Source organism: Pimephales promelas, chromosome 21 (genome assembly GCF_988280905.1).
Source record: "Pimephales promelas chromosome 21, fPimPro1.hap1.1, whole genome shotgun sequence".
In the NCBI taxonomy this organism is placed as follows: domain Eukaryota; kingdom Metazoa; phylum Chordata; class Actinopteri; order Cypriniformes; family Leuciscidae; genus Pimephales; species Pimephales promelas.
Genome location: NC_142789.1, coordinates 29,432,341 through 29,459,829, shown reverse-complemented (window position 1 = coordinate 29,459,829; position 27,489 = coordinate 29,432,341). Strand labels below are relative to the sequence as shown.

Sequence of the window (27,489 nt, the reverse complement as noted above, 5' to 3'; positions counted from 1 at the left end):
TGAAACTCAAAGCAAGACAAACATGAGCCCAGAGAAGCAGTGAATGTTCAGTAATCTCATATGAGGAATCAGATTTCATCCCACATTCACTCTTGCTTAGATATTTATGCCGGTGTGTGTGTGTGTTTTCTATCTAAACTAGGGATGCACCGATTTTGGCTGATACCGATAATTCTTTATATTTGAAAGCCGATAACCGATATATCGGCCGATAAACTTTCTGGATCCGCCATCAAATTAACCCTCTGGGGTTGTTCGGCCCAAATGGACCCGAAGAATTTAAATAATTATTATTTTTTTTTAAATCGTAGCTTCCTCAGAATGGTTCGAAATTTGGTGACTTTGTTGGTATTTGGTATTTGAACACCCAAAAACAGGATGTGAGTAGTCTAAGTGGTTGTAAAAAAAATAGTCACACTTGGGGTGTTCGGGTCCAAATGGACCCGCATGGAAAATGAATGGGAAATTGGCAAAAATGTGAAAATACTGAGGTTTTTTGTGAGTACAATCTACAAATCAGCCACGATCTTGAAAAAAAGCACACCACAGTGAAGGGGTGAATCTATAAAACATCAAGAGTGCAAAACACACACACACACACACACACTTTTATACACAAACACACCAAAAAATTCAGATAATACATGTGTTTTGCATTTTTAAAATGCTCAGTTTGTCCACCAGATGGCATCCATTTAATTTCAAAAATTGCTTTTATGAGGCCTAGGCTTGACTCTTAAATGAAATACAGCTTTAAAAAAAAATTAAAAAAAATATTGAAAAAAAAATATTTTTTTCTATTATGTTCAATGGGGGAAATTTTGTCATAATTATTGCATTAATACTAAATATAATTTTTTTTTTTTTTTAAATTTTCTCAAAACACCAAAAAAGAAAAGAAAAAATATTATAAAAAACGGGTAAAAAAACGGCCTGCAGCTTTAAGATATTCACACTAATTCACTAACTTAGTTTGCATGCTTCACACATAACTGTTCTAAAACCAGAAATGGAGGTGCATGTATACAGAACTGTCAATGTCTGAAAAAGCTGTACACTGTTAGACCTTACCAGGTTTTTTACAGTAAAATACTGGCAACACTGTTGCCAGTAATTTACTGTAAAAATGCACTAAAACTAATAAGTTGTATTTTTTAGTTAACTTGAGTTTTAGTGCATTTTTACAGTAAATTACTGGCAACAGTGTTGTAAAAATGCACTAAAACTAATAAGTTGTATTTTTTTAGTTAACTTGAGTTTTAGTGCATTTACAGTAAATTACTGGCAACAGTGTTGCCAGTATTTTACTGTAAAAAACCTGGTACGGTCTAACAGTGTACGAACGCAAAAATGGAGTAGATTTTGCATATGCAACATCCTCCCTGCTGATGGGATGAGCTCACCTGAAAGCAAACGCTTTATGCAGCCGCTGCTTTTAGCCGTCAGATTGACCCTCGTCTGCAGTGCACTTTTCCTCCTGTTTTAGTGAGGGATCATATTTTTATGGGTTGAAAAAAGGAGTTGTTTTGCTGATGGGCTCTTAAAACCCCTGACTCCGTAGCTCTGAGGCTAATGAGCTCTATATTGAATTTTGATTTCACAGCCTTTCACATTTTTGTCCTTTTAAGCTCAAAGTCTTTTAACGTCACATCAGCTTGACAGGAATTGATCACCTCGTTTCAACGCTAACACACAGAGTGATGGGAAAGGAAGATTACCCCATTTCAATCATTATTGTAGTGTGTTAATGGTTACTTTTTTGTAGGTTTTAATTGTGTTGTGTTTTGTGTACTAGTTCTTTGAGAACTGAGATTGCGACGTGTGTGACTGTTTTACTGCAGTCCTCCCTTTAAATGGCACACCCCTCATTGCAGCACATAATGCAGTGACTTCAATGCAGTGTTTTGAGGTCTGAAAAATACCAATCTTGAACGTACACTTAAGCTACAGCATTTTTAAATCAAGGTAATGTTCATTTCTAAATATAATTCATTATTAGTTGATCATTTATACATCTTGAAATGTTCAAATACATGTCAAAATGAACTTAACGTATAGAACATTTCTATAAAGCCTTTATAAAAAACAAAACACTGCAATCTGAGCGTAGCACTACCTCTCTGGAAACACACAGTCCACTTAAAAGGCCAAGTCAATGCAAAGACAATACTGCATTTCTGATAAAAGACGTGCATTTGCATGTATCTGCATATAATGTGGAAGACTCATTTAGTTAACGAGTTGATATAGCTCTTTATGAGCATTGAATCTGGTGATTTCCGGTACGGGGGCTTCATTGATTTTCATGATGAATGTTGTAGCATTGGCTGTTGAACTTCTCTTTCACTTTCATTTAGGCCATTAAAGATGGATGTTCTAGTTTCGTTTCGTGTGTGAACGGTGATGGTTGTTTAGTTTTTGTAGAAAATGCCTTTGTGTCTGTTTTAAACTTAATGCACTTTAGTTGTCCGGAAATCGGGCTGAGGTCCAACTAATACTTGAGGGTATTGGATTGTGCTAAAGTGGAACTATTGCACACGTGCACTTTAGGTACACTTGAAATATCTTGCATTTACAGTGATCATACTATCCTTATTAATAGTGATATTAAAACACATTTTAGGCTTACCAAAATATGCATTGTAAGTGCTCCAAATAAAGTCTCAAGCGATATGTCAGTAAATATCTTAAAGGGATAGTTCACTTTAAAATTAATTTTTGGTATGTTTTATCTTACCTCAAGGGCATCCAAGATGTAGGTGTCTTTGTTTCCGCAGTATTTTCAATTTTGATATTTTTAGGTCAAACCGTTCTTGTCTGTCAGTCATATAATGGAGGTCTATGGTCACCACCTCAAAGAGCATGCACAGAGAAGTCCAAATTAAACATGATTTAATGACTCGTAAATGTAAGTACACATTGATGGCCTAAGACACGAAACGAGCGGTTTGTGTGAGAAAACTAAACATATTTAGATATACAGGAAATTGCAATGCAAGACGTTTTGATATATCAACAGAAAACGTTGATTTTTTGTTTTGTTTCCGCAACCACGCGAGAGATCACTAATGGCGCTTTCCAGCGCTTGCGCAGACCGAAGCGCCCGCGCCCTCAGATCACTTGGACGTGACAGTGGTTACACGAGGTAAAAACTATATAAACACTGTTCGTTTTCTCACACAAACCGCTCGTTTCGTGTCTTAGGCCATCAATGTGTACTTGCATGTACGAGTCATTAAATCATGTTTAATTTGTCTTCTCTGTGCATGCTCTTTGAGGTGGTGACCATAGACCTCCATTATATGACTGACGGGCAAGAACGGTTTGACCTAAAAATATCAAAATTGAAACTAATGCGGAAACAAAGACCGCTACATCTTAGATGCCCTTGAGGTAAGATAAAACATATCAAAAATTAATTTCAAACTGAACTATCCCTTTAAATAAACAGATTTTAAATTCATTTTGGTATTGTCATTTTTTCACTAGGGGAGATTTGGTATACATTTGGACATTCATGTTTTTATTATGTTTCTTGAATATTTACACCTGGCATATTAATTTTTGCTAAAATGTGCTGCTTTTTACACTGATACGGCTGCGTCTGTCTATTTCTGTAGCTCCTCAAGCTCACACAGGCATTATTAGTGCACTAAAATGCCTTTATCTATTATCATAAGTGGAACAACAATCAAAAGCTTTTAGTGCAAAAGCTTCTGTGAATAATTTAGACCAGATATTATTTGCTGCTGTTAGCAGAAACAAATTGCTCCCCCCCTTGAATGACATAAATGGATTTCCTTCATGGAGTTAAAGGCGGGATGGGGGTTGGAGGACGAGGGCGATGCTCTCTTCTTCACTAATTGGTTTAGATGATGGCATGTAAGACACACCCAGTTTGGGTGGACTGCTGGATTGCTAGCAGCGGAGTTTAAAAGGGCAGATTGACATTCATAAGTCTTGTTCATGAGCCGATCTCCAAGACCTCGGGTAAGTTTTAGCGCTTATTCTGTCTACGGTGCGACTGCCCAATTGTGTGTGTGTGTGTGTGTGTGTCGGCCTGTTGTTTTAGGTGTTATTCTGCACGATGTCCTGTATAATAACAGGGACTGCATGGGTGCACCCCTTTAATTCTCATCCCATACCTGCTTCAAATGGCTACACCTGTTATTGTAGCATGTGCAATAGCTATACTACTAGATGTAGTCTTTTAGTTGTGTTTCAGAGGATGTTTTTAGTTTGCGTATGGAGGATCAGTACTCTGCAGTAGTTGAGTGGTTTTTGCAGCACTGTACATCATTCAGTCAAGATTCATAGGATCAATACAGGCTTATGATAAAGAGCCTTCTGCTCAGTGTACAATGGAGATGTTGGCATGTTTTTGGTGGTGACAGTTTTGCAAAAGGGCAAAGACAAAACAGCATCTGCTATATATATAGACTTTAAATCACATTATGCAATACGTTAATGCATTACAATTATTTTTTTATTTATTATGGTTGTGCATGCATTCATTTTTTGTAATATATTACATTTTATCCGATCCCAGTTCAAGTTTTGCCTACACTCTTAGAAGAAAAGGTTCTATATAGAACCTTAAAAGGTTCTATCAGCGCTACGTATTTGAAACCCCTAAAAGGTTCTATACACTCTTAAAAAAGGGTTTCTCTGGGTTCTATATAGAACCCTGGGGTTCCATACTTGGCCAATAGAACCTTTTACCAAAAAAAAAATGGTTCTTTATAGAACCATTTTGGAGTTCCATGTATGAAGCGGGGGATGGAACCATTTCTGGTTCTAAATAGAAACATTTCTTCTAAGAGTGAAGTGTCTGTACTTATGACTGAGAGCAGATAGTACTACTTGACTGCAGTATCTCTATCACAGTTATTTTTCTTGCTATTATAATATTAAAAAATAAATAAATTATGTATTAAAATATAAGTATCGTTTTCATTTTTGTTGAAGTTTTAGTAATTTTGTTATGTGCTTTGTCATTAAAAAAAATCATATTCTTATTTGATTTAAATGTATTTTTATTTGAGTTTTATTCATTTTAGTACCTAAACTTAAACTTATTTGATTTCAGTTAGTTGCCAAGGCAACATTTCTAATATTCATTTAAGTTTTTAATTTATATTTACATTTTATTTCACCTTTATTTCAGTTTTAATAGTTCTAGTTTTAGTTAATAGTAACACCACTTCAAGGGTTAGTTCACCCGAAAATGAAAATTATGTCATTATGTTAATGACTCTTCCTCATGTGGTTCATCTTTCGAACACAGTTTAAGGTATTTTAGATTTAGTCTGAGAGCTTTCTGTCCCTCTATTGTAAATGTGTGTACGGTATACTGTCCTTGTCCAGAAAGGAAATAAAGACATCATCAAAGTAGGTCTGACGGGCTTGGGACGAGTCATTAATGACATCATTTTCATTTTTGGGTCAACTACCCCTTTAATCAGATGATTGATCACAAGGGGCCAGTTGTTCAAAGGTAAGCTGATCTGATTTTGGTTATCGGATTGGATCAAATCTTGAAAATGGGTTGTTCAAAAGGGAAAGAAGGAATCTGAAATCAGATTAGATCAGGGAATCCAGTCCTAGTTTTAATCTGGATCTAGGCAAGGCAAGGCAAGTTTATTTATATAGCACATTTCATACACAATGGCAATTCAAAGTGCTTTACATAGAAGAAATTAAAATAATCCAAAAAATAAATCAGAATAATTAAAACAGTTTAGAATAAAAAATAACAAACAATGAAAAATAAAAATTATGATAAAAATAAAATACAGTAAATTAAAACCATTTAGAATAAAATGAAGTGCAGTAACCTTCAGTTTGTGTTGTTCAAAACTTGTCAGTGGGATTTGGATAACTTTTGATCCAAAAAAAAACAGGATTATCCTGATCCCAACAGGGGGTAGAATTTCAAGGTGGATTTCAGGAAGAAAATGTAGTAAAACTTGGTCAAATAATACATTTGTATCATTTAGTGTATATACTTTTATTTATTTTTTGTACTTGACTTGTGTAACCATTGTAACAGTGATACAGTAGACAATTAAGCTATTCAGTATAGTAAAGTAAAAATAAAATAAAAATTATCTAAAAAATTATCTAGGAAAAAATGGGATTTCCAAATCCGGATCATTTTGATCCAGATTAAATGTTTTGAACAACTGGCCCATGAGCTTCACTGTCTTTACTCTGCATAACTCAAAACTCTGTCAGTGTGCCAAAAGACAGCACTATAAGCTCAAAACCCTTTTTTTTAACCACTTGAATTAAAAAAAAAATTATTGGTACTTCTTTATTTCAGCTGACTGCTTTAAATTATTAATCTAATCTTGAAAATGTAGAATATCAAAATAATTCAGAGCTGGCAGTATAACCAGTTTTAAGTGAATCCCTTTCCGTGGATACACATGAATGGTGTCGATTCCCTCCCAGACGACCTGCAACGCATGTCTGTACATCGCATGTGCAGTCTAGAGTCTAGACTGCTGGGTTTCTTGCATGTGCCTAATGTGTGTGTTTTGTATGCCCTCTGGTGTTCCCTCTTACCACCTGAGTCTTGCTCCTGTGCCATTGTATTGGTCAGGAAAGAGGCGGGTCCGTCTCTGATTACAAGACGCATGTCCAGAGTTCTCTGCCACTGATAGCGCAGACCTGTTTTGTTCCCTCCTCACCTGTGCTATTTAAGGCGATGCCTCAACCCAGCTCTCGGCTCAGTCGTGGTCCCAGTTTCCCCAAGCCTGCTTGTGCATGAGTGTGTGTAACTGGTGGCAGAATCAGACAGGTGCGAGAGCGTGTGTGAGAGCGGGGTGGTAGGGGACGGGGCGCAATCATGTTTGCGGGTGGTGGGTATGCGGGGGGGACCGTCGGCCGCCGGAAATCCACTCTACCTTCCGAAAACCTGCAGATCCCCAAACCGGCGGGGGTGAGCGTGCGTAAGAGCAGTAGTTGCAGCAGCGGAGGCAAGATGCTGTCCATGTCCTACAGCGAGAGTATTCGGAGCGGCATAAGCCGCTACCACTCGGACCAAGGTCTGAACCAGCCTCCGAGGCAGACGGACCAGGCCGAACTCCAGCGGCTCAGGGAGCAAAGAGTCGCGGCCCAGATCAAGAACATGGAAGACTTCCTTAAGATGAATGGCCTGGCGCTGGAGGAGTGTGTATCGTACCAGACGGGCATGAAGTACAGGTAAGAAAGGGCATTGCGTCCACTGGACTTGGTGGTCATTCGGACAGCGTAGTGCGTTTTGTTTCAGGAAGTTGCTCTGCTTGTGTGCGGTGTAAACACGGTAAACTTGTAGGCGGTTTATGGTTGCCCAGCAACGTTGTAACTTGGTGCGGTATACATGTGTGGTTAACAGTAGTATAGTCACAAGCTTGGAACATACACTGTAAAAAATGTTATCACAACATTTTTTCTTTTGTCAAATCAACTTAAATAATTTATCTAGTTGAGATAACTTATTATTTTGAGTTTCTAATGATTAAATGAATCTCCTGCATTGTATTAACTCACTTTTTTACAGTTCAGTCAACTTATTTTAGTTGAACTTATTTTAGTTTTAGAAATTCTAGTAGTTCATCAAACTTATTTTATTTCAGTTAGTTGCCAGGTATATTTGCAATTTTATGCTTCAAAATGGCTTGTAATATATTCCTGTTTTTTTTTTTGTTTCTAATAAAGTTTTTAGGATTTCTAGCTGAATTTATATTTTATATTTTATTTATATTTTATGTTTTTATATTACCACACTGTAAAAAAAAAATATTTTCAAGATTTGTTATCACAACATTTTTTCTTTTGTCAAATCAACTTAAATCATTCATCTAGTTGAGATAACTTATTATTTTGAGTTTCTGATGATTAAATGAATCTCCTTCATTGTATTAACTCACTTTTTCCAGTTCAGTCAACCAGGTTACTTAATTTTTTAAGTTAAACCAACAATATTTTTTTACAGTGTATTTGTAATGCATTACTGTTGTGGGGGTTTTGTTTCTAATAAAAGTTTTACATATAAAACAGAATATTTCTATTTGGCTCATTTTAGTTGAACTTATTTTAGTTTTAGAAATTCTAGTAGTTCATCAAACTTATTTTATTTCAGTTAGCTGCCAGGTATATTTGCAATTTTATGCTTCAAAATGGCTTGTAATATATTCCTGGTTTTTTGTTTCTAATAAAGTTTTTGAATTTCTAGCTGAATTTATATTTTATGTTTTTATATTACCACAATGTAAAAAAAATATTTTCAAGATTTGTTATCACATCATTTTTTCTTTTGCCAAATCAACTTAAATCATTTATTTTGTTCAGATAACTTATTATTTTGAGTTTCTGATGATTAAATCAATCTGCTTCATTGTATTACCTCACTTTTTCCAGTTCAATCAACTTAAAATTTTAAGGCAACAAGGTTACTTCATTTTTTAAGTTAAACCAACAATATTTTTTTAAAGTGTCAATTTTGGACATACTGCCCAATACTAAAATATCCAAAGCAGAACTTTGCAGCACTGTGACTTTGGTGACTGTGGTCCATTTGCTCATCTCAATGCGAACACGGTTTATTTTCATCAACTAGGTCGCTGGCATATTCGCCCAACAATGAGGGAAGGGCATTTCAATCTCTGAGGCGAGCTGGAGGGAAAGGTGCCCAAAGAGAGCATCATCTCAGCATGTGGCAAGATTGTCTTCCGTATTACGGGATTGATGGATTCTCAGCATCCGTGCTTCGGGTTAGGAAATTTATATGGATCTGTGTCAGCTCCCTGTTGCAGAAAAACTTCAGGGTTTTGAGATTTTACTCGTGCAGAAGTGATGCTGCAGTATCCCAGCATGCATCAGGTAAAAACAGCACTTTTGGCATGATATGTTGAGTTGTTGATGCAATGGATAGTGTTGTCATGTGCTGGTGTTTAGCTGTCTGGTGTTGTGTATCAGGGACAGCAGTCGGTCAGCGTGTCTATTGTGCTTTACTGTAACGCTCGCTCAGCCGACCGTTAACATCTGATCTGGTATCAGTTCTGAGAGTGGGGCTCGCGTTACAAGGCATATGTTGGTTCTCCCATCATATTGAAAACAATGGGTCATGGAGCACATACTCATGATGAAAATTAGTGCCTTTGACGAAAAACACGGTTATCTCTTGCACCTTCAAGGTGAGTGTCTTGACTTGTTGGCTGGAATGCAGTGGCTTCAGGTCTCGAATTTTAGCACATGCTATTAATCATATCTTAACTCATTCCTGCAGGTTTGGCACTTAAAAGGCGGGAAATTGCAAACATTTATTCAATTAGCTTGTTGGTTGCATGAGCAAATTAATCCACACAGATTATCAAATCAAATTAGTCATTTGAAAAGGTTGTGAGACATAATTTCACAAACAGTGAGAGTGATTCAGCGTTTCACATCAACACATCATCTGTTCAAGTGAGCGATATAAGACTTTTGCTTGTGTTTTGAGACAGAGTTTTCATTGTTACTAAAGTTTATCATATGCACAACTTGTCGATTTTATTTATTTTAAAACATACAGCTGTACTCTCGCTCTCTCTGATAGGCCGTTTTTGAGCATCATCCGACTTAGTTTTTCCGGTGTGTTCCGCACCATTGGCTCAAGTTGGACCCCATTAGGTTTTGTTTGGGCTGATTCAGCATGAATAATCGCTGGTGAGAGAGAGAGAGAACTCTGATTGGCTGTTCAGCTTAGTGAATGAGTCAGTGCACATGAATAATGTCAAAACGGTACAGATAGAAGGCTGTTCCAATCTTACATCATCTTACCCGAGTGTTCTTGGGTGAATATTTTAATATTAACAACATGAGCGGAGTGGAACAAAGAAAGTGATCAGCAGGATTGATATTCAAAACGGCTTTGTTTACGGTGTGTATCTGCAGCATCTGTTTCTCTTTTGCGTGTCGAATATAGATGGATATATCTGCAGAAATAGACAGTTGTCTCATTTACACGTAAGCGCAGAACGTGTCAGCTAGTTGACAGTCGGCTGTACACTCTTAGAAGAAAAGGTTCTATATAGAACCTTAAAAGGTTCTATCAGCGCTACGTATTTGGAACCCCTAAAAGGTTCTATACACTCTTAAAAAAGGGTTTCTCTGGGTTCTATATAGAACCCTGGGGTTCCATACTCGGCCAATAGAACCTTTTACCCAAAAATATATATAGAACCATTTTGGAGTTCCATATATGAAGCGGGGAATGGAACCATTTCTGGTTCTAAATAATGTTTATTGTAACAGGATAATGGCATTTATGCAGTTTAACAAAATAAATGATGCACCAAAAATTAAAATACATAGAAAAAAATATGTGTGCTAAATTATGGCTCATCATAGACTAGCTAACCACAAAGCTATAGCTAATGCCACTATCATCAGTTGAAGACCGCTAACGTTAACATTAATGAGCTTGGAAACCACAATGAACTTTTTCTGCCTAAATAAAGTAATGATTACTGTATTTATAACTAGAATATCTCTAGTTACAGTCCCTGCATTGTAAAATGTAAGTTATCCCTGCGAGGAGTGAACATTTAGACATACGTAGAGAAAAAGTATCAAACGTATCTTGTGCAGAAAAGTTAGCTTTTCTTTTACACGTGTGTGAAATCCAACAATATTTAATAAATAAAAAAAATATCGGCCAATATATCGGATTTTAAAACCCAAAAATATTTGTATCGGTATCGGCCTTCAAAATTCTTTATCGGTCGGGCTCTAATAATAAAAGTTAGTATAATTAAGTGAATGAGTAAATAAACACACACTGAAGATAATATCATGTATCAGTGATCTCACACGCTGACGCAAGAGGATTTGACTAACACTAGTGTCGAATGACAGGTTTAGTCAGCATTTGCGCTTGCTTAAATTCTTCTCTTGAAACCTGTTTGTGCTCTCAGAAACCCAAGATTTAGATGAATTTATTAGACGCTCTGTTGTTACTAACAGAGACGAGTATCTTCCATCAATCCTTGATCTTCAATACAAGCTGCACCCGGATGAGGCAGAAACACGCATTTCCGATCACTCATCATTAATTCAAGGATGGAGGGATAGATAGACACTGAAGCTCTCCTTAACCCAGACAATATGGTACTTGTGTAACATCAGTACTTACTAGGCTAACACGGGCAGATCTGTTATCAGTGTGCACAAGATTGGGCTTTGATTGCAGCGCACTTAAGTTTGACAATAGGGTGAGGAGCCATGCATCCCAAATCTGCTTCAGTTATTTCACTCGCCTTAAAACAAAAGGCACAATTTCAGTCTGCACATTAGCCTTATATATATATATATATATATATATATATATATATATTTGAAGAGTTCAGATGCAAAAGCCTCTAAATGCCATTTGAAATTTTCTTCTTTAATGATGATTTTTATCAAACTTTTATATTTAAGTTCAGTGATTTCACTTAAATGGCAATGATAATTACCTATTAATTGTTATTTAAGTGAAATTACTGAACTTAAATATACAAGTTTAATAAAAATCATCATTAAAGAAGAAAATTTCAAATGGCACTTAGAGGCTTTTGCATCTGAACTCTTCATTTATATATATCCTAATATATCCGCTGTCGTCTGTGTCATGTTAATCAGAAAACCTTTCCCTGCTCGTGACTGAATCACTTTTGTAACTTTAATGAGAATAAATGTATGCTTTTAATTCACACAGAATGCTTTTTTATACATAATGATACATAATGTATGTAGTAGGCCTATTTCTTATTTATAGTGCTTGAAGTTTTTTGGGTAGGTTTCATTTGTGTCTTTGTCCTATTGTAGTTTGTTTCCATATATGCTTGTAATTAGTTTCTTTATTCTTTTTTTATCACTGTTTACGTGTCTGTTGTTTATTTTTTTTTTGTGGTATTGGAAATGGTGACAAGAATTATGACATTTCAATAGTATAAAATATTTTAATGTCATTTAAACCTTATTTAAAGCAAAAATAATTATATTGTGATATATATCGATAATAATAATATTGCCCTACTTTGTGAGATCATCAAATCGCAACGGTAAATATATAGTCTAATGTGCTGCATGTTTCAGAGTGGAGTACAGCACTGTGTTGTTTTTTTGTCGATAAGATATTTATTTAATCAACGTAATACACATATTTGGGGGAGATGGTGGGGTATAGTTTCTTTTTTGTCTTTAGCTTAGTAATTGTATCTTTGTAGTGCCCTACATGTTGTTTTGTTAGAGTTGAATGTGTATAACCTAAATGTTTAAGGTGATACGTAGAACACACTCTCCTCTCCTTGACATGCATCCGCCTGGGCAGCACTCAGTGGAATTACGTTTGACCCACAAAAGCGATTTCCTTACACCTGCTAACAACCACCAACTATCAGCTCTTACATTTCAAACTCCAATATCCTTCCCAGACATTCATAGTATGTTTACAGTGCTTTAATTATATATAAATAATATATAATTATAATATATATATATATATATATATATATAATATAAATAAAAAATGTAATCTCAAGTCTTCATTTAATTTTTTTATTAAATTTATTTATTTATTTTTTAAATTTATTTTTTTTTTAAATATTTTTTTTAATTTATTTATTTAAATTGTTATTATTAAAAAAAATTTTCAAGATAATTTCGTGCTTAGATGAGCAATTTTGACTAGAATGTTGCATTACTAGAATAGCAATTATGCTATTGTAATAGTTGCATGCTGAATTGTAATTGGTCTTTTCTTCGTTGCATCTATTTTCACCTTTGCAATGCAAAGATGGCATCATAGGACATTTAATTATGTAGCTTAGCCGAAACCTAAATGCTGTTCTTTTGCTGTCTATCAGGTGCTGCTCTTTACTTCACAAAAACAATATCTAATTAACACTTCAACATTGCAGTATCTACTTTGTGCAATTTAACACCATTCCTATGCACATATTGGTGTTTTCTAAGTTTCAGTTACACAAACTGGACATAGCCAGATGCAATCGTGTGGTCAGTGCTTAATGGTTTCCCAGCCATTCACGTTTCCATTATAACCCCAAGTAATGACCTTCTGAAATCATGAGGCTTGATTTGGCAGCACTGTAGCATTGGGTGATTGTTATTACCAGGTTTGAACACTAGGTGGAGATCAAGATCTGTGAAGACTCTCTCAAAGATCAGCTTTCTCTCATCCGTCACTTCAAGACATTAATGGATGTTAGTGTGACGTCTAAAAGAGAACAGGTCAAATTTCTCAGTGTGATGAATTAAAAAACAATTAAATATTGACATTGTTTTGAGAAATTAAGGAAATCAATCAAATGCCTAATGGCACAGCTTGTAGTTTATCAACTGTGTGAGACGCTATAAATTCAAGAAAGTGTTTGTGATGTGTTGTGCATTTCTTTTGTCAGCCAGCAGGGGGTGGTGTGTCTACAGGACTGACATATTGACTAAAATCAGGTTCGGGAACAGCTGTGTGAGGACCACATGTTTGCAGATTTCTTTGTGTATATTAGTCAGAAATTATGTATTAGCAGTCTGTGATGGTTATTAGTAGCTTTATTGATCATTATGCACACAAGCTGTTTTTATTCTTACGGTGAAATGAATGAATCTGGATTATCTGAGCCAGCAAAATAATCGAACTGTAATGAATCTCCCCTCAGTGTTTTTCTTCTAAATGTTGCTTAAGGTGGAAAATGTACTGTTTACGGTATTTAAGAGCTGTTTTCTTTAGATTTCGATGTTAAACGCAGAACAGTTATGGTGTGTTTAACATCTGAAGTGTCTCCGTTATTTATTGGCATTAATATATCGGTCATGTATCGGCTGATACCGATATATCACGCATCTAAAATGTGTTCAAATTGAAAACAATTATTTACAATTGTAATATTAATTGACATTATAAATTATTCAGAGTGGCCTGCAAAGATATTTCTTAAAACAATTTACTCCCTTTTTGTTTTTCTGCCTCTTAAGACACCATTAGATGGGCAGCAGAAGTTCTTACTATATAACGCACCTTTAAAGTGTGCGATCAGGCCTCTTCAGATCAATCTCTCGGCAGCATTACGTAACAGGGCTTCCCCCATCTTTCATCACTTTTATGATGCTAAGATAACCAGACATCTTGCTTATCAAGGGGAACATCAGTAGACAGCTTGAGCTCAGAGCCCCGAGGGACTGATACATCGCTCATATTCTTGTCGTTTATATGATTACTTTACAGTATTCTTCTTTTAGCAGTAGGATTGTACTTTTAGGGAAAGCTGGAGCAACCTGGCACTTCAGCGGTAACCCGAATCATATTCAATACAAGTCAATGAACAAAAAACATCCTTTCAAAAGTTGTATTTTTTTAGTGAACTATTACTTTAACACAGGGTAAACGGTTTTCTTCAGATCCTTAAAGGGATAGTTCACTTTGAAATTAATTTTTGAAATGTTTAGGGCATCTAAGATGTAGGGGTCTTTGTTTCCACAGTAGTTTCAATTTTGATATTTTTAGGTCAAACCGTTCTTGTGTGTCAGTCATATAATGGAGGTCTATGGTCACCACCTCAAAGAGCATGCACAGAGAAGACAAATTAAACATGATTTAATGACTCCTAAATGGCCTAAGACACGAAACGAGCAGTTTGTGTGAGAAAACGAACAGTATTTATATAGTTTTTTTATCATTTTATCGCCACAAAGCGCCCGCGCCCTCAGATCACTTGGACGTGGCTGTGATTACAAGAGGTAAAAACGATATAAACACTGTAGTTTTGTCACACAAACCACTTGTATCGTGTCTTAGGCCATTTACGAGTCATTAAATCATGTTTAATTTGTCTTCTCTGTGCATGCTCTTTGAGGTGGTGACCATAGACCTCCATTATATGACTGACAGACACGAACGGTTTGACCTACAAATATCAAAATTAAAAATACTGCAGAAACAAAGACGCCTACATCTTGGATGCCCTTGAGGTAAGATAAAACATACCGAAAATTAATTTCAAAGTGAACTATCCCTTTAACCTTATGTATGAGTGATAGTAGTATTGATGTAATGCAAGTAGCGATTTCCCATCCTAAGATTTTCAGAAACCATTGTACTGAATAAAATGAGCCCGATGATGTAACACTGTTTCAGTGGCTAAAGCAACAACGCTAACAAACCTTGAGGGAATTCAGTCTAACCATACCTCTGACTTTCCTCATTGGTGCTTTGGAGGATTGTGAGATTGAGCACTGATTGTCTCTTCGCAGTATTGCTCACGGTGATCCCTCTGTGCCTTGTTATAGGACACAAAAACAAATGATTCGCAAAGCGCTCAATTCTCCATTTAAATAGAATAAAAGTACGAGACCTCTTTATATGTGTGTGTGTGTGTGTTTCAGGGAGTTTTCGCTGAGCACAGATGTTCGTGTCAGATTTAGAGTTGGAGGGTCCAGTTACGTGGGCAGGATTCGGCTGATAGTGTGTGTTTTTGTGTGATTGAGGGAACCCTTCCGGCAAAATTGTGAAACCCTGTCCCTCCAGAGGAGCATAAATAGTGTTGTGCAGGTGATGCCATCGCCATCTTTCAATCATCATATTCTTCCTGGACATGTCGGTCTAACAATGCCAGTGAGTTTAATGATGATGGATCAGGTCTGTCTGCGAGCCATAATGGGTCACCTTTGGAAACCTCACTTAATTTGAGGATGTTAATGCTTGTCCTTGTAGTTTCTTATGTAATGTCCCCGTTAATCACGTTTTCATGTGATTTTTACCATTATTTCATAATATTGGTCAGCTCAGTGTTTGAGGAAGCTCAGTAGATTTTTAGGATGAGATTGAGCTCTTAATTGAAGCATGAAGCTCCTGAGATGCAATTTTACCACTTAAAATGAGCATTGTAAAGAGAGAAGAGGGAGTGAGGCTTTTCTGAAAATCCAAAAAGTATTTAGAAAATAAAACAAATATGACAAAAACACAACAAAATTGCTTTTTTTATTTAGGGGTTTTTCTAGAGTTAGTTCACCGAGTAAATATATCGGTGAACACGGCCCTCAAATCGTATTCACTTTATAGCCCGTAATCCTGTAATTGTGGACAAATGTGGGCACAGAGGACTCAGGTGTGATCCTAATTCTCTTTGATAAAGTTTTGTCTATCCATTTATGGTGTTTTATTTTATTTTAGGGGTGTTTTTGAATTTATTTACTTCAAAATGTACCATATTTTCCATGTAAATTAGTTTTGTTTTTTTAACTACATTAAAATATCATTCCAATCAGTTCTTAGAGCTAAAACCTAAAGATGAAGTGACTTTGCTGTCACCTGGTGTCTTATTTTGGCTTATTTTAGGATGCTCTAATTTACAGTTTTTCCCATTCATTTCTATGGGTGCCCATTTTTGACCCAAATACAAGATTAAGGAGTTTTGTTTTTTTCACCCACTTAACATTGTAAAATTAAGTCAAAAAATTGTGTGTGTTCTGGTGGCAAACAAAAAAGTAGCCAAGTCTTGTACCGCTCAGATCATGGGGAGTATTTTGTTTTTTAATTAATCAAAACTATTTTGCCCACATTTGTCCAGAATACAGTTTTAGGGTTAAATGGCGGGTGCTGGTGTTTTGTTTGCGTTCGGCCAATCAGTGTACACTTGTGTCACTGGTAACTCTTATTGTGCTGGGTTAGATCGACTCTAAAGTAGGAGCTAATTTAGTCATTCCAGTTCATTCACTCAGGTACTCTTTGCATCCAGAAACGATGCTGCAAAAGCAGTCGTGTAAAACTGGACAAAACTAATTGTGTGTAATGTGAATGTCGCTGTCAACACCTTAGTTTATACTTGCCTATAACGTCTATGAAAACAAATGAATTGCTTTAGTTTGAGTGTCACTTGGTCACCTGTGAGTTTGAGAAGGCGGATGTGCAGTCTCTATGGCAACTGAAGTTTTCATCCATACAATGTCCAAGGATGACTTTCTGGGCCAGATTCAATGGTTTATACTGGCCAATGAAAACGAATGAATTGCTTTAGTTTGAGTGTCATTTGGTCACCTGGAAGCCTTAAATGATGTATAGGGTTATCTTCTTCTCCCAGGAAAACACCTGACTCCGGTACAGAGACATGAAGGTGAATCTGAAGTGACATTTGTCATATTACTGTGTTCTGGTCTGACCTGAACTGCAGTCTGTCCTACTGATGTGAGTTTGGGAAGGGAGGTGGGCATTTGGTTGAAGAAAACCATTCTGATCTTCAGCGACAGTGCCTTTTATTTCTTGTACCCAAGAAAAAAAAACATCCAGTTTAAATACATTTAATATATATTAATAATATAATAACATATATTTTTTTAGGGTTGTCAAGTGATTAATCGCATCCAAAATAAACGTTTGTGTTGTTTACATAATATATGTGGGTGCACTGTGTATAATTATTTTGTATATATATAAATACACACACATGCATGTAAATTTAAGAAAAAAATATATAATTTATATATAAAATATTTATATTTCTATAGAATTTATATTATATAGAAATATAAATATTTTATATATAAATAATATATTTTTTTCTATATACAGGAAAATATTTCTTAAATATATACAAGCATGTGTGTATATATATATATATATATATATATATATATATAATAATTATAAAATAATTATACAGTGCATCCCACATATATTATGTAAACACAAACTTTTATTTTGGATGCAATTAATCGCGATTAATCGTTTGACAGCCCTAATTTTTTTATTTGATCATATGTATAGAATTATAAATATAAATATTATTTTATTAGCAAAAACATCTTCAGGTTATACAGTTATTCAGCTAATTTTTAAATTCACTTTTGCTGGAAAAATTACAGTTTTTAACTCATAAAAGACTATACACGTCATTCTTGAAATTTAGCTGAAGGTTTATCGTTTAGCAGCTCGATAATGTTACCATGGTATTCATAGCAACAGTGTTCAATAATAACATAAATTCAGGTGTTAAGGTTTGCATGATCTTTAAGGCATCTGGGCTGAAACGACACACTGGTTACTATCCTTACTTTTGAGCCGTGGTCTTTCTCAGCACAGATAAGCTGCTTTAATGTGTTTACTCCATCACAGTGGTGTGTGGCACAGCTGTGCGTGTAGCAGCTGTTAGTTAAGCATGATTTGCATAATGGCGTTTTCAGTTCACAAGACTCCGTGTGTGTTCGTTAGTGTGTTTTGATACGTGATATTACTTACCAGAAAGCTTCCATCTCCACGTCTCTCTGGAGAATCGAGTGTGTGATGCTCAGAATACACTTCAGTGTCACACCACAAATCATCCAATTATTTACAGGTTCAACAAAATCACACATGGATCCTTGATTTCAACATGCACATCCTTTAATAAATAGGCTTTGTCCTGAATTTTCTGTTTGGTTCAGCCTTAATCGAAAAGCAATTTGTTTTCTGCCATTCGACGTTCCACGGGAGAGAGACTGTTGAACACATCTTCACCACATTAATTGCACGTTTGATGTAGAGCCAGACCGATATATCGGCATATTATCGGCCGATATTAGGCATTTTCCAAGCTATCGGTATCGGCAGTTATAACGGCCGATAAATGAATATTTCAAAAAAACGAACGAAACGCGCTTGAACCATGTCATGAGTGTTGGAGTTGTATAGTTTGTCCACCAGAGGGCGCTCTACACCGTCCCTGTTGGCAACACTCGTCGAGTTGGTCACGAGACATAGATTTCTTGAATAACATTTAAAAGATCATCCCCATCAGTTCTCTTAACTCAAATAAGCATGACAAAATTTGTGACTATCATGTCCAGTTTTGCTGCTGTTAAATAAGCCGAGAGTGAAGCGGAATTAGCTAGTAATAGTTACGTTACGTTGTTACAGTGTAGTTTACTGACTGTCCTTTTAACTTTTGACAACGTGACTGAAGTATTTCTTTAATAGCACGTGAGACGTATCATCTCTCCTCGGCTTGTTATATTGAAAATGTATGTTTTACAATTTGCAGTATGACGTTATCCATTGCTAAATTATGGCTCATCATAGACTAGCTAACCACAAAGCTAGCTAATGCCACTATCATCAGTCTGTTCTGTGCGAAAATAAAAGAAACAAGTTTCTTTTTAAATTGCATTATCATAATTTTTTTTTAGTTAAAACTCATAAATAACTACAAATAACTAATGTTAGGGGAATCTGTTAATATTTTGTTGCGCGTTTCGAAAAAAAAAATGTTGTTCTTTTTTAAATATCGGCCGATATATCGGATTTTAAAACCAACAAATATTTGTATCGGTATCGGCCTTCAAAATCCTTTATCGGTCAGGCTCTAGTTTGATGTCTTTGTGATTTTTATTCTGGAAAACAAGCTAACCTTGCAGCGGCACCAAATTGCTGTATTTTTGAGTCATGGCCTTTTAACACGCCTAGTTTGAGTATATCCATTGAATCTGGCCCACAAAGTCATCCTTGGACATTGTGTGGATGAAAACTTCAGTTGCCATAGAGATTGCACATCCTCCTTCTCAAACTCACACCAGTCAGACCAGTCAGTGTGGGAAGAAGACTTATAGGTTTCTAAATCAGTAAAATGGCACTATACATCATTTCCATCTTGATGTGATGCATCGTTTCACTGGCTTTCATTGATCTCCCATTATCATGAACCAATATCAGCCAGCCCGATGAATCGATGTGCTTACTGAGGCATGATGGTTATGAATCGTTTGTTACTTGGCAACTAGAACCCACACACACACACAGGTCAAAATACAAGTGCTTAAAGCGAGCCGCTTCCCAGATGGCTCCGCTCATCTGTGTAGGGTTGTGTGACAGTGGTGTGGGTTTCACTTTGATACTGTACGTGCTGATACACAATATGATTAAACCAGGCCCTTGGGTTTGTTCGACCTAATACACTTTGTGTTGTATTGTGCCACAGGCACGTGCCGCTCCTGTGTGTGTATTCTCGATGAAAGCCACTTTTTCTTAATCATCAGGCCTAGGTATTACATTTTCACATTCACTCTGTACGCTGCATTTGTGTCCGTGAGCACAGGCTCAAAGTTTGGTGACCCTGCTGTTTGATCGTAAGACGAGCTGACATAGACAAAGCCTCTCGCTCCACTTGAAGAGTTGTGCGTCGTCCAGGGTTGCGTACGGGTGACAAAATTGCTGGCTGAGTTTAAACTAGTGTGGCATGTGAGCCTCCCACTGCCCGCTCGTTTAACTGGATACAAATAAAGCCAACAATCTAGATGTTTGCGTTAGCCACTTTTTCCTTTCTTGATTTGAGTCAAGAGCCGGGAATGGTTGTTACACGTTAGTGTCCACCTGTCTACCGCCACTTGCATCTGTGTTCTTCATTTTAATGCAAATATACTAAGTAGAGCCAGGCCGATATTAGGCATTTTCCAAACTATCGGTATCGGCGGTTATAACGGCCGATAAATGAATATTTCAAAAATAAAATAAAAACGGACAAAACACGCTTGAACCATGTCATGAGTGTTGGATTTGTATGGTTTGTCCACCAGAGGGCACTCTACACCGTTCCTGTTGGCAACACTCGTTGAGTTGGTTACGACAGGGGCGTCACTAGGCTTCAGAAATGAAAAGCATATTGCGAGGAAATGACGCATATTGCGTCTTAAGGTTGTCCGTACGTGTAGACGCTACCCGCACGTCGCCGTTTACATCGGGATATTGCAATTCCATGTATACAGGAGAAACTCTCTCTGCTCACGCATGTAAAAGGGTTATTCCTAATGTTTCAGAAACCTAAATAGCGACCTTAACTTGACCATAACCCCAAAATTGGATGCCTGTAAACGTAGTCAGTGTAAAATTCGTTAAACTTTTTCGATAAGCTTACATTTTGAGTGAACTTGCATTTACACTTTTTTTTTTGTTTTTAAATAATAGTCATTGGTTACTTCTAAAACAAACAAAAAAACAAATTTGGAAAGATTTCTTCATATATGTATGTATACTGTATATATTAGGGCTGTGCAAAAATTAATTGCGATTAATCGCATCCAAAATAAAAGTCTGTGTTTACATGAAATATTTGTGTGTGCTGTGTATAATTATTTTGTATATATAAATACCTATGCATGCATGTATATATTTAAGAATTATTTGCGCTTAAATTCTGTATATATGTAAATGCATCATCTATATTATATAAATATAGATATTTTATATATGAATAACACATTTTCTTAAATATATACATGCATGTGTGTGTATTTATATATACAAAATAATTATATACAGCACACACAAATATATTATGTTAACACAGACTTTTATTTTGGATGCGATTAATCGCAATTAATTTTTGCACAGCCCTAATATATATATATATATATATATATAATTTTATTTTATTAAGCCATATAATGAAAGTCAGCGGTGTCTAATTTTGTTGGACCCCACATGCTTTCACTTTGAGCAAATCATCCTTCAGAATATCTTTTTGTGTTCTACATTTTTGGAACAATATGAGAGTAAATTATGAATTTGGGGTGACCTCTCCCTCCATATGGTGGTAAAAATGGTGAAAAATACATTTTCATGGTGGGTCATTTTTCTCAGTTCACAACTGTTGGCAGGTCTGGGTGAAAGTAGCTCTGCATTGGATATACTGCATTATTTTATCAAATTTAAAAGTGTGCACCATCAGCATGTAATTTATCCAGTCCTGTGCCCACTCACAATTACCACTAAATTTCCTTGCTCTGGCAATATTATTTTCCAGCATCTTATGTCGTTCCTGTCCACATTGATTTCCATAACACAGCTAATTGGTTTCTGCTGTGTGCTTACTGTCTTAACCACATCAGACTCTGCTGACACTGACATAATTGGACCACTAAAAGTTTTGAGATGCTTGAAATTTCCCCCACATTTTAAAGGGTTAACAGGGCTGTCGTGGTGATAGTTTGGCTTGCATATTCCCCTGTGTGCATGTAGGCAGGCAGGGGAACTATAATGATTTAGCGGCTGCACTGTAATGTGCCCCATCCTCCCCTGGCTTTGATACACATTCAGACAGATCAAGTTGCATAATGAATATTTTACACATGCCTGCACGGCATGCATTTATGAAAGGTCCTGCCATGCACAGGGCGAAATTGTTTTTGCCTCTGCTCTTTTATTCTCTTATTAATTGTCAACAGTTGAAGACACCTACAGTAATAACACACGAGCCGCTATATGTGGCATCAGCAAATAAACCTGTTGTTGCTTTCAATCTTCCGTCTTATTCTCTCTCTAATACAGTATCTTTCTTTTTGTCTATTTAGAGAGGTCGATTGACATGGCAAACTACATTTAAATAGAGTGCAACAGTGACCACTGACTATTAGTAGCTTTTTTCGAAATACATTATTGAATGAAAGCCTTGAGCCAAATAATCCATCTCCAGTATGATTCACAATTTTCTGGTATTTGAAATAGGGCTGTGAAATGATTAATCGCATTCAAAATAAAAGTTTGTGTTTACATAATATATGTGTGTATAATTATTTTGTATATATAAATACACACACATGCATGTATATATTTAAGAAAAATGTGTTCTCAATATATCAAATATTTATATATAATGTTAATTATGTATAAATATATATAAAGTATACACATGCAAATATTTCTTAAACATATACATGCATGTGTGTGTATTTATACAAAATAATTATACACACTACACACACATATATTACGTAAACACAAACTTTTATTTTGGATGCGATTAATCACGATAATTTGAGCCCTAATTTGAAACAAAGGTACAATACTGTATATTTAACATCTTTTTATGAAGCAATAAACTTGATTTAAAAATCAACAGTAGAGTATGAAACAACTGAATATAATTAAAGTAATTCAGAAGTATAAAATACCTTATATTGGAAAGTTATCTTATATTAGAAGTAATTTGTAAAATAAATACATACACAGTGACCTGATTACATAATTTGCAATGCTTTATGGCATTATTATTTTAATTTCATAGACTTCTCCGATTGACTGATCTCTGTTCAGGAATTTTAATTCTCAAATTAAACGTTGTTGTTGTTGTTGTTGTTAAATTCACATTGACTTGATTTAACATCATCAGTTGCTTGATTGCTGTACACACTAGCTGTCAAAAGTTTGGAAACATTAAGGTTTTTATTTTATTTCATTTCATAGAAAATCATTGTTACAAAAAATTATATTTCATGAATGTTGTTTCTGTTCATCAAAGAAAAAAAGTATTAGTATATATTTCTGTTTTTACTGTATTTTTGTATTAAATGCAGCGTTGTTGAGCAGAAAAGATTCTTAATGTGGTGTACGTTATCGGTAAACGTGTGAAGAAAACGAGTGGGATTTTACTTCGAAAGTAAAACATCTGTTGCAAAGCATTTGCAGCTCAGCCACATGCAATTAAAATAGTGCAAAATTAAAATAATTATTTAACTTTATTTAACCAGGTAAGCACATAGAGAACGCTTTCTCAGTTGAAACGGCGACCTGGCAAGATAAAGCGAGGGTGCATGACGTACAAATAGTTGCACATAAATTATACAAAATACACAAGAAATAAAATTTTAAACTAAAATACAGCATTTTCCGGACAATAGAATAGACAAAGTCAGTACATAAACAATTAATGGAGCACAATCTATAATAAAGCATAAAATTATTGTCTAAAAGGTAACTAGACAACTACATAAGTGGTGCTGTAAATGATACTGGGCATTATTGCGCAGGATAATTGTACACATTTATAACACATTAGATATTAGATAATGTTGCAAGTATAAATATGATCAGTGTACAGCAAACCTCTCTCTTTCAGCTCCTCCCACCCTCTCGTACTCGTTCACTCATGCTCTGCCTCTCTGAATGCACTTGTAAGTTTAATCTCCACTGAGGAGGAGGAGGAGAAGGAGGAGCGCCAATGCATGTTAGGTATCTCAGTAGCTGACAGATACAGTGCTCACAGGGGGAGGCATGAGAAGACATCTTATCCATTGATGCATCAATTTGTTGCTTTATGTTTGAAGCTATTTTGCAAAGTGATCTGAAGCACTGAGCTGAGATTACAAAGAAACCAGCTAGTGTGTTTGGATATGCGCTGAAACAAGGATTTGAAAACAAAGGAAATAAAGACTAGGACTCTGTTGAAGTCTCTTACGTGAGACTATATGTGACATGGACGGCGTGCAGGTGGTCTTGAGCAGAAGCCCATTTGATAATCGAGCTGTGAAGTTCTCGTGCCGGTCGGGGAAGCAATGAAAAAGGATTCGCGGCATCGCTGAAGACTGCTTCATCAAGTCTAGTTGAGCAAGTCAGGCTTCAGTTTGGATCAGTTATCAGTGAGCAGGAGTCAAACACATTGCACAAAGGACTGAGAAACTTTTTCATTGAATTTTCTCTGTGATAACCGTGCATCCTCTGAGACGGGATGCAGGTGTCTTTTGTTTGCACGGACCACCGGTCCATGAGCCGCAGCACGGATGACCGGCTCAATCGACAAAACGCTAACAGTCCGAGCTCTGGTACCCGAAGCAAGTTCAAAGCCGTGGCCATGGTGGCCAGAAGCCTAGGGCAGCTGTCCGTCCAAAGCGTGCCCTCTTCAAGTGACCAGAGCATGAGAACTGGCATGAAATATAGGTAGGAGAACTAATATTGACTGTGAATCCTGTTGGATAATATCCTTTGCATTAGAGCCAGACCGATAAAGGACTTTGAAGGTCGATACCGATGCAAAATATTTGGGTAACACTTTACGATAAAGGTTCATTAGTTAATGTATTAACTAACATGAACTAACAATGAGTGATGCATTTGTTACTGTATTTGTTCATGTTTGTTAACGTTAGTTAATAAAAAATACAGCTGTTCATTGTTTGTTCCTGTTAGTTCTCGGTGCATGAACTAATGTTAACAAGATTTAAATAAAATACTAGTAAATGCTGAAATGAACATTAACAAATATCAATAAATGCTGTATATGTGCAGTTCATATTAACTTATTGTAAAGTGTAACCAATATTTGTTGGTTTTAAAATCCGATATATCGGTCGATATTATTATTTTTATTTCAGAAACGCACAACAAAATATTAACAGCTTTCTCTAACATTAGTTATTTATTTATGAGTTTTAATTAAAATAATATGATAATGCATTTTAAAAAGAAACTTGTTTCTATTGTCACAACATCAAAATATATTAAAGTTCTGATAAATAAAATAATAATTAGTCCCTACATTGCCTTATGGTTATAAGCTACCTTATAATTACAATGTCATCTTGCTTATCCCTTTACCTGCACTTTTTGACAACACTCATGATGGTTGATGCGTGATTAGTCTGTTTTTATTTTATTTTTTAAGTATTAATTTATCAGCCATTATAACTGCCGATACCGATATTTTAGAAAATGCCTAATATCGGCCGATAATATCTGCCTGCCGATATATCGGTCTGGCTCTACTTTGCATCTTAAATGATCATGGTCAATAGAATTTTGTTAGTTTTTTATGTAAAAATATGATTTGCACACAGAAAAAAAAGAATAACATTTGCATCATTTTCTCATTGTTGAATGCTAAATGGTCCTATCAGGTTTAATAGTGTTATAATTGGTTTACGCCGGTGCCTGTATATATTTCAACAAAGTGCTTTGCTTGCATATAATGAAATCAGCCCCATTAATTTGACTATTACTCTTCAAATCATTCTGCAAATGCAGCTTTAACTGTTGGAGGATAATGGCTACTTTTTTTAACCCAATTGAGCCTCTGGCTAAATAGATTCATGTCCCTGCATTGCCATGAAAATCCCAGAGCTTTTTGTCCTCATAGATTGACTGACACATGTGTTTTATAATCGTTCTCTTAGGTGTTCATAATATATAATAGTATTATATAATTTCGTTATATAATTTGATGCCAGTTTTGTATTTCCAAGAGTTCATTGTTCTATTTTTCGTTAAAATGCGAAGCAAATTGAAATTTTACGTTTTCTACATTCATTAGCATCAAACCTGCAAGTATTTTGTTAGTTTGCATAATGACTGCTACAAAAACTGCTTTCAGCTGTCATGTTCGTTTACACACACACACACACACACACACACACACACACACACAAATCCTGATAACAGCTCTTAATGGAAGCATTTGATCTTCCCTTCCTATTTGAAATCAGGATTGCAAAGCGATTTTGTTGTCAGAGGATCCAATTTGTGTCAGGCTTAATACTCGCTCCTGTAGAGCGAGAGAGTTAGCGAGATCTTGTTAATTTCATTTATTCATTCATTCTGAGTTACTTCATGCTCTGTCACTGTCTTGAAGCCTTGTCTTCCCTTTTTAAAGAAATCCTCATTTACAGTTTTACAAATTTTCTATGGAACACATTAAAAATAAAGAAAGAAATCTACAGCTCTTTCTGTAAAACAATAATGGCCACATATTTCAAGTTCCAAAAAAGTAAATAAACACCATAAAATACTGAATAATAATCTTTTGGTGGTAGTAGTACATAGGACTTGTGCACTGTATTGTAGGTGTTCTGACTTTATTTAAGTTGTCATTCATTGATAGTCTTCTGATAGTTGTTAGTCTCTCTCTATATATGTAAGGGGTTACCATAAACTAAAATGCATTCTGGTACAGCATTCTGGTTTCTAATGATTTAAAGGAGTAGTTCACTTTAAAAAAACACTTTTGCTGTAAATTTACTCACCCCCATGTCATCCAAGATGTCCATGTCTTTCTTTCTTCAGTCGAAAAGAAATGAAGGTTTTTGATGAAAACATGCCAGGATTTTCTCCATATAATGGACTTCAATGGGGTCCAAATGAGACTTTTAGTGCAGCTTCAAAGGGCTTTAAACGACACCAGACGATGAATAAGGGTCTTATCAAGCTAAATGAATCTTCAATGAACGAAATGACTCGAAAAAAGATTCGTTCATTTTGATGAACGGGTTCGAACAGGAGAGTTACGAACCCGCATAAAAGAACAGAGCAAGGCGAGCATTTGAGCTTATAAAACTTAAACTTTTTTATTTATTTTTTAAATAGCCCATCGTTTCGCTTGATTAGACCCTTATTCATCGTCTGTTGTCGTTTAAAGCCCTTTGAAGCCGCACTGAAACTCTCGTTTGGACCTTGAACCGTTTGGACCCCATTGAAGTCCATTATATGGAGAAAAATCCTGGAATGTTTTCATTTCTTTTCGACTGAAGAAAGAAACACATGGACATCTTGGATGACATGGGGGTGAGTAAATTATCAGCAAAAGTGTTTAAAAGTGAACTAATCCTTTAAGAGCATGTAAATATAAGAAATTTTTGGGGTGACTTACGCCTTTAAGCGAGAGGTAACATTCTTTCTCCAAGCGTTATTTGATTCCAGCGCCTTCTGTTGTCTTGAGATTGAGATTATAGAGCGAT

The 27,489-nt window shown here is 35.7% G+C and overlaps 1 protein-coding gene across 5 annotated transcripts in view; it reads left to right on the top strand.

Annotated features, from left to right (window-relative positions):
- The window catches only part of kcnab2a (potassium voltage-gated channel subfamily A regulatory beta subunit 2a), a 97,675-nt gene that overhangs the window by 36,334 nt on the left and 33,852 nt on the right, over window positions 1–27,489 (top strand). Inside the window, exon 1 of one of the 5 annotated variants that reach the window (XM_039673802.2) lies at window positions 6,854–7,209. The exons of 3 other annotated variants lie outside the window; for them this stretch is intronic. In XM_039673802.2, the coding sequence (XP_039529736.2) occupies window positions 6,854–7,209 (356 nt within the window). Of the gene's footprint in view, window positions 1–6,853; window positions 7,210–24,429; window positions 24,701–27,489 lie in introns of those variants that run through there. One more of the 5 variants, XM_039673803.2, reaches the window with a different exon arrangement.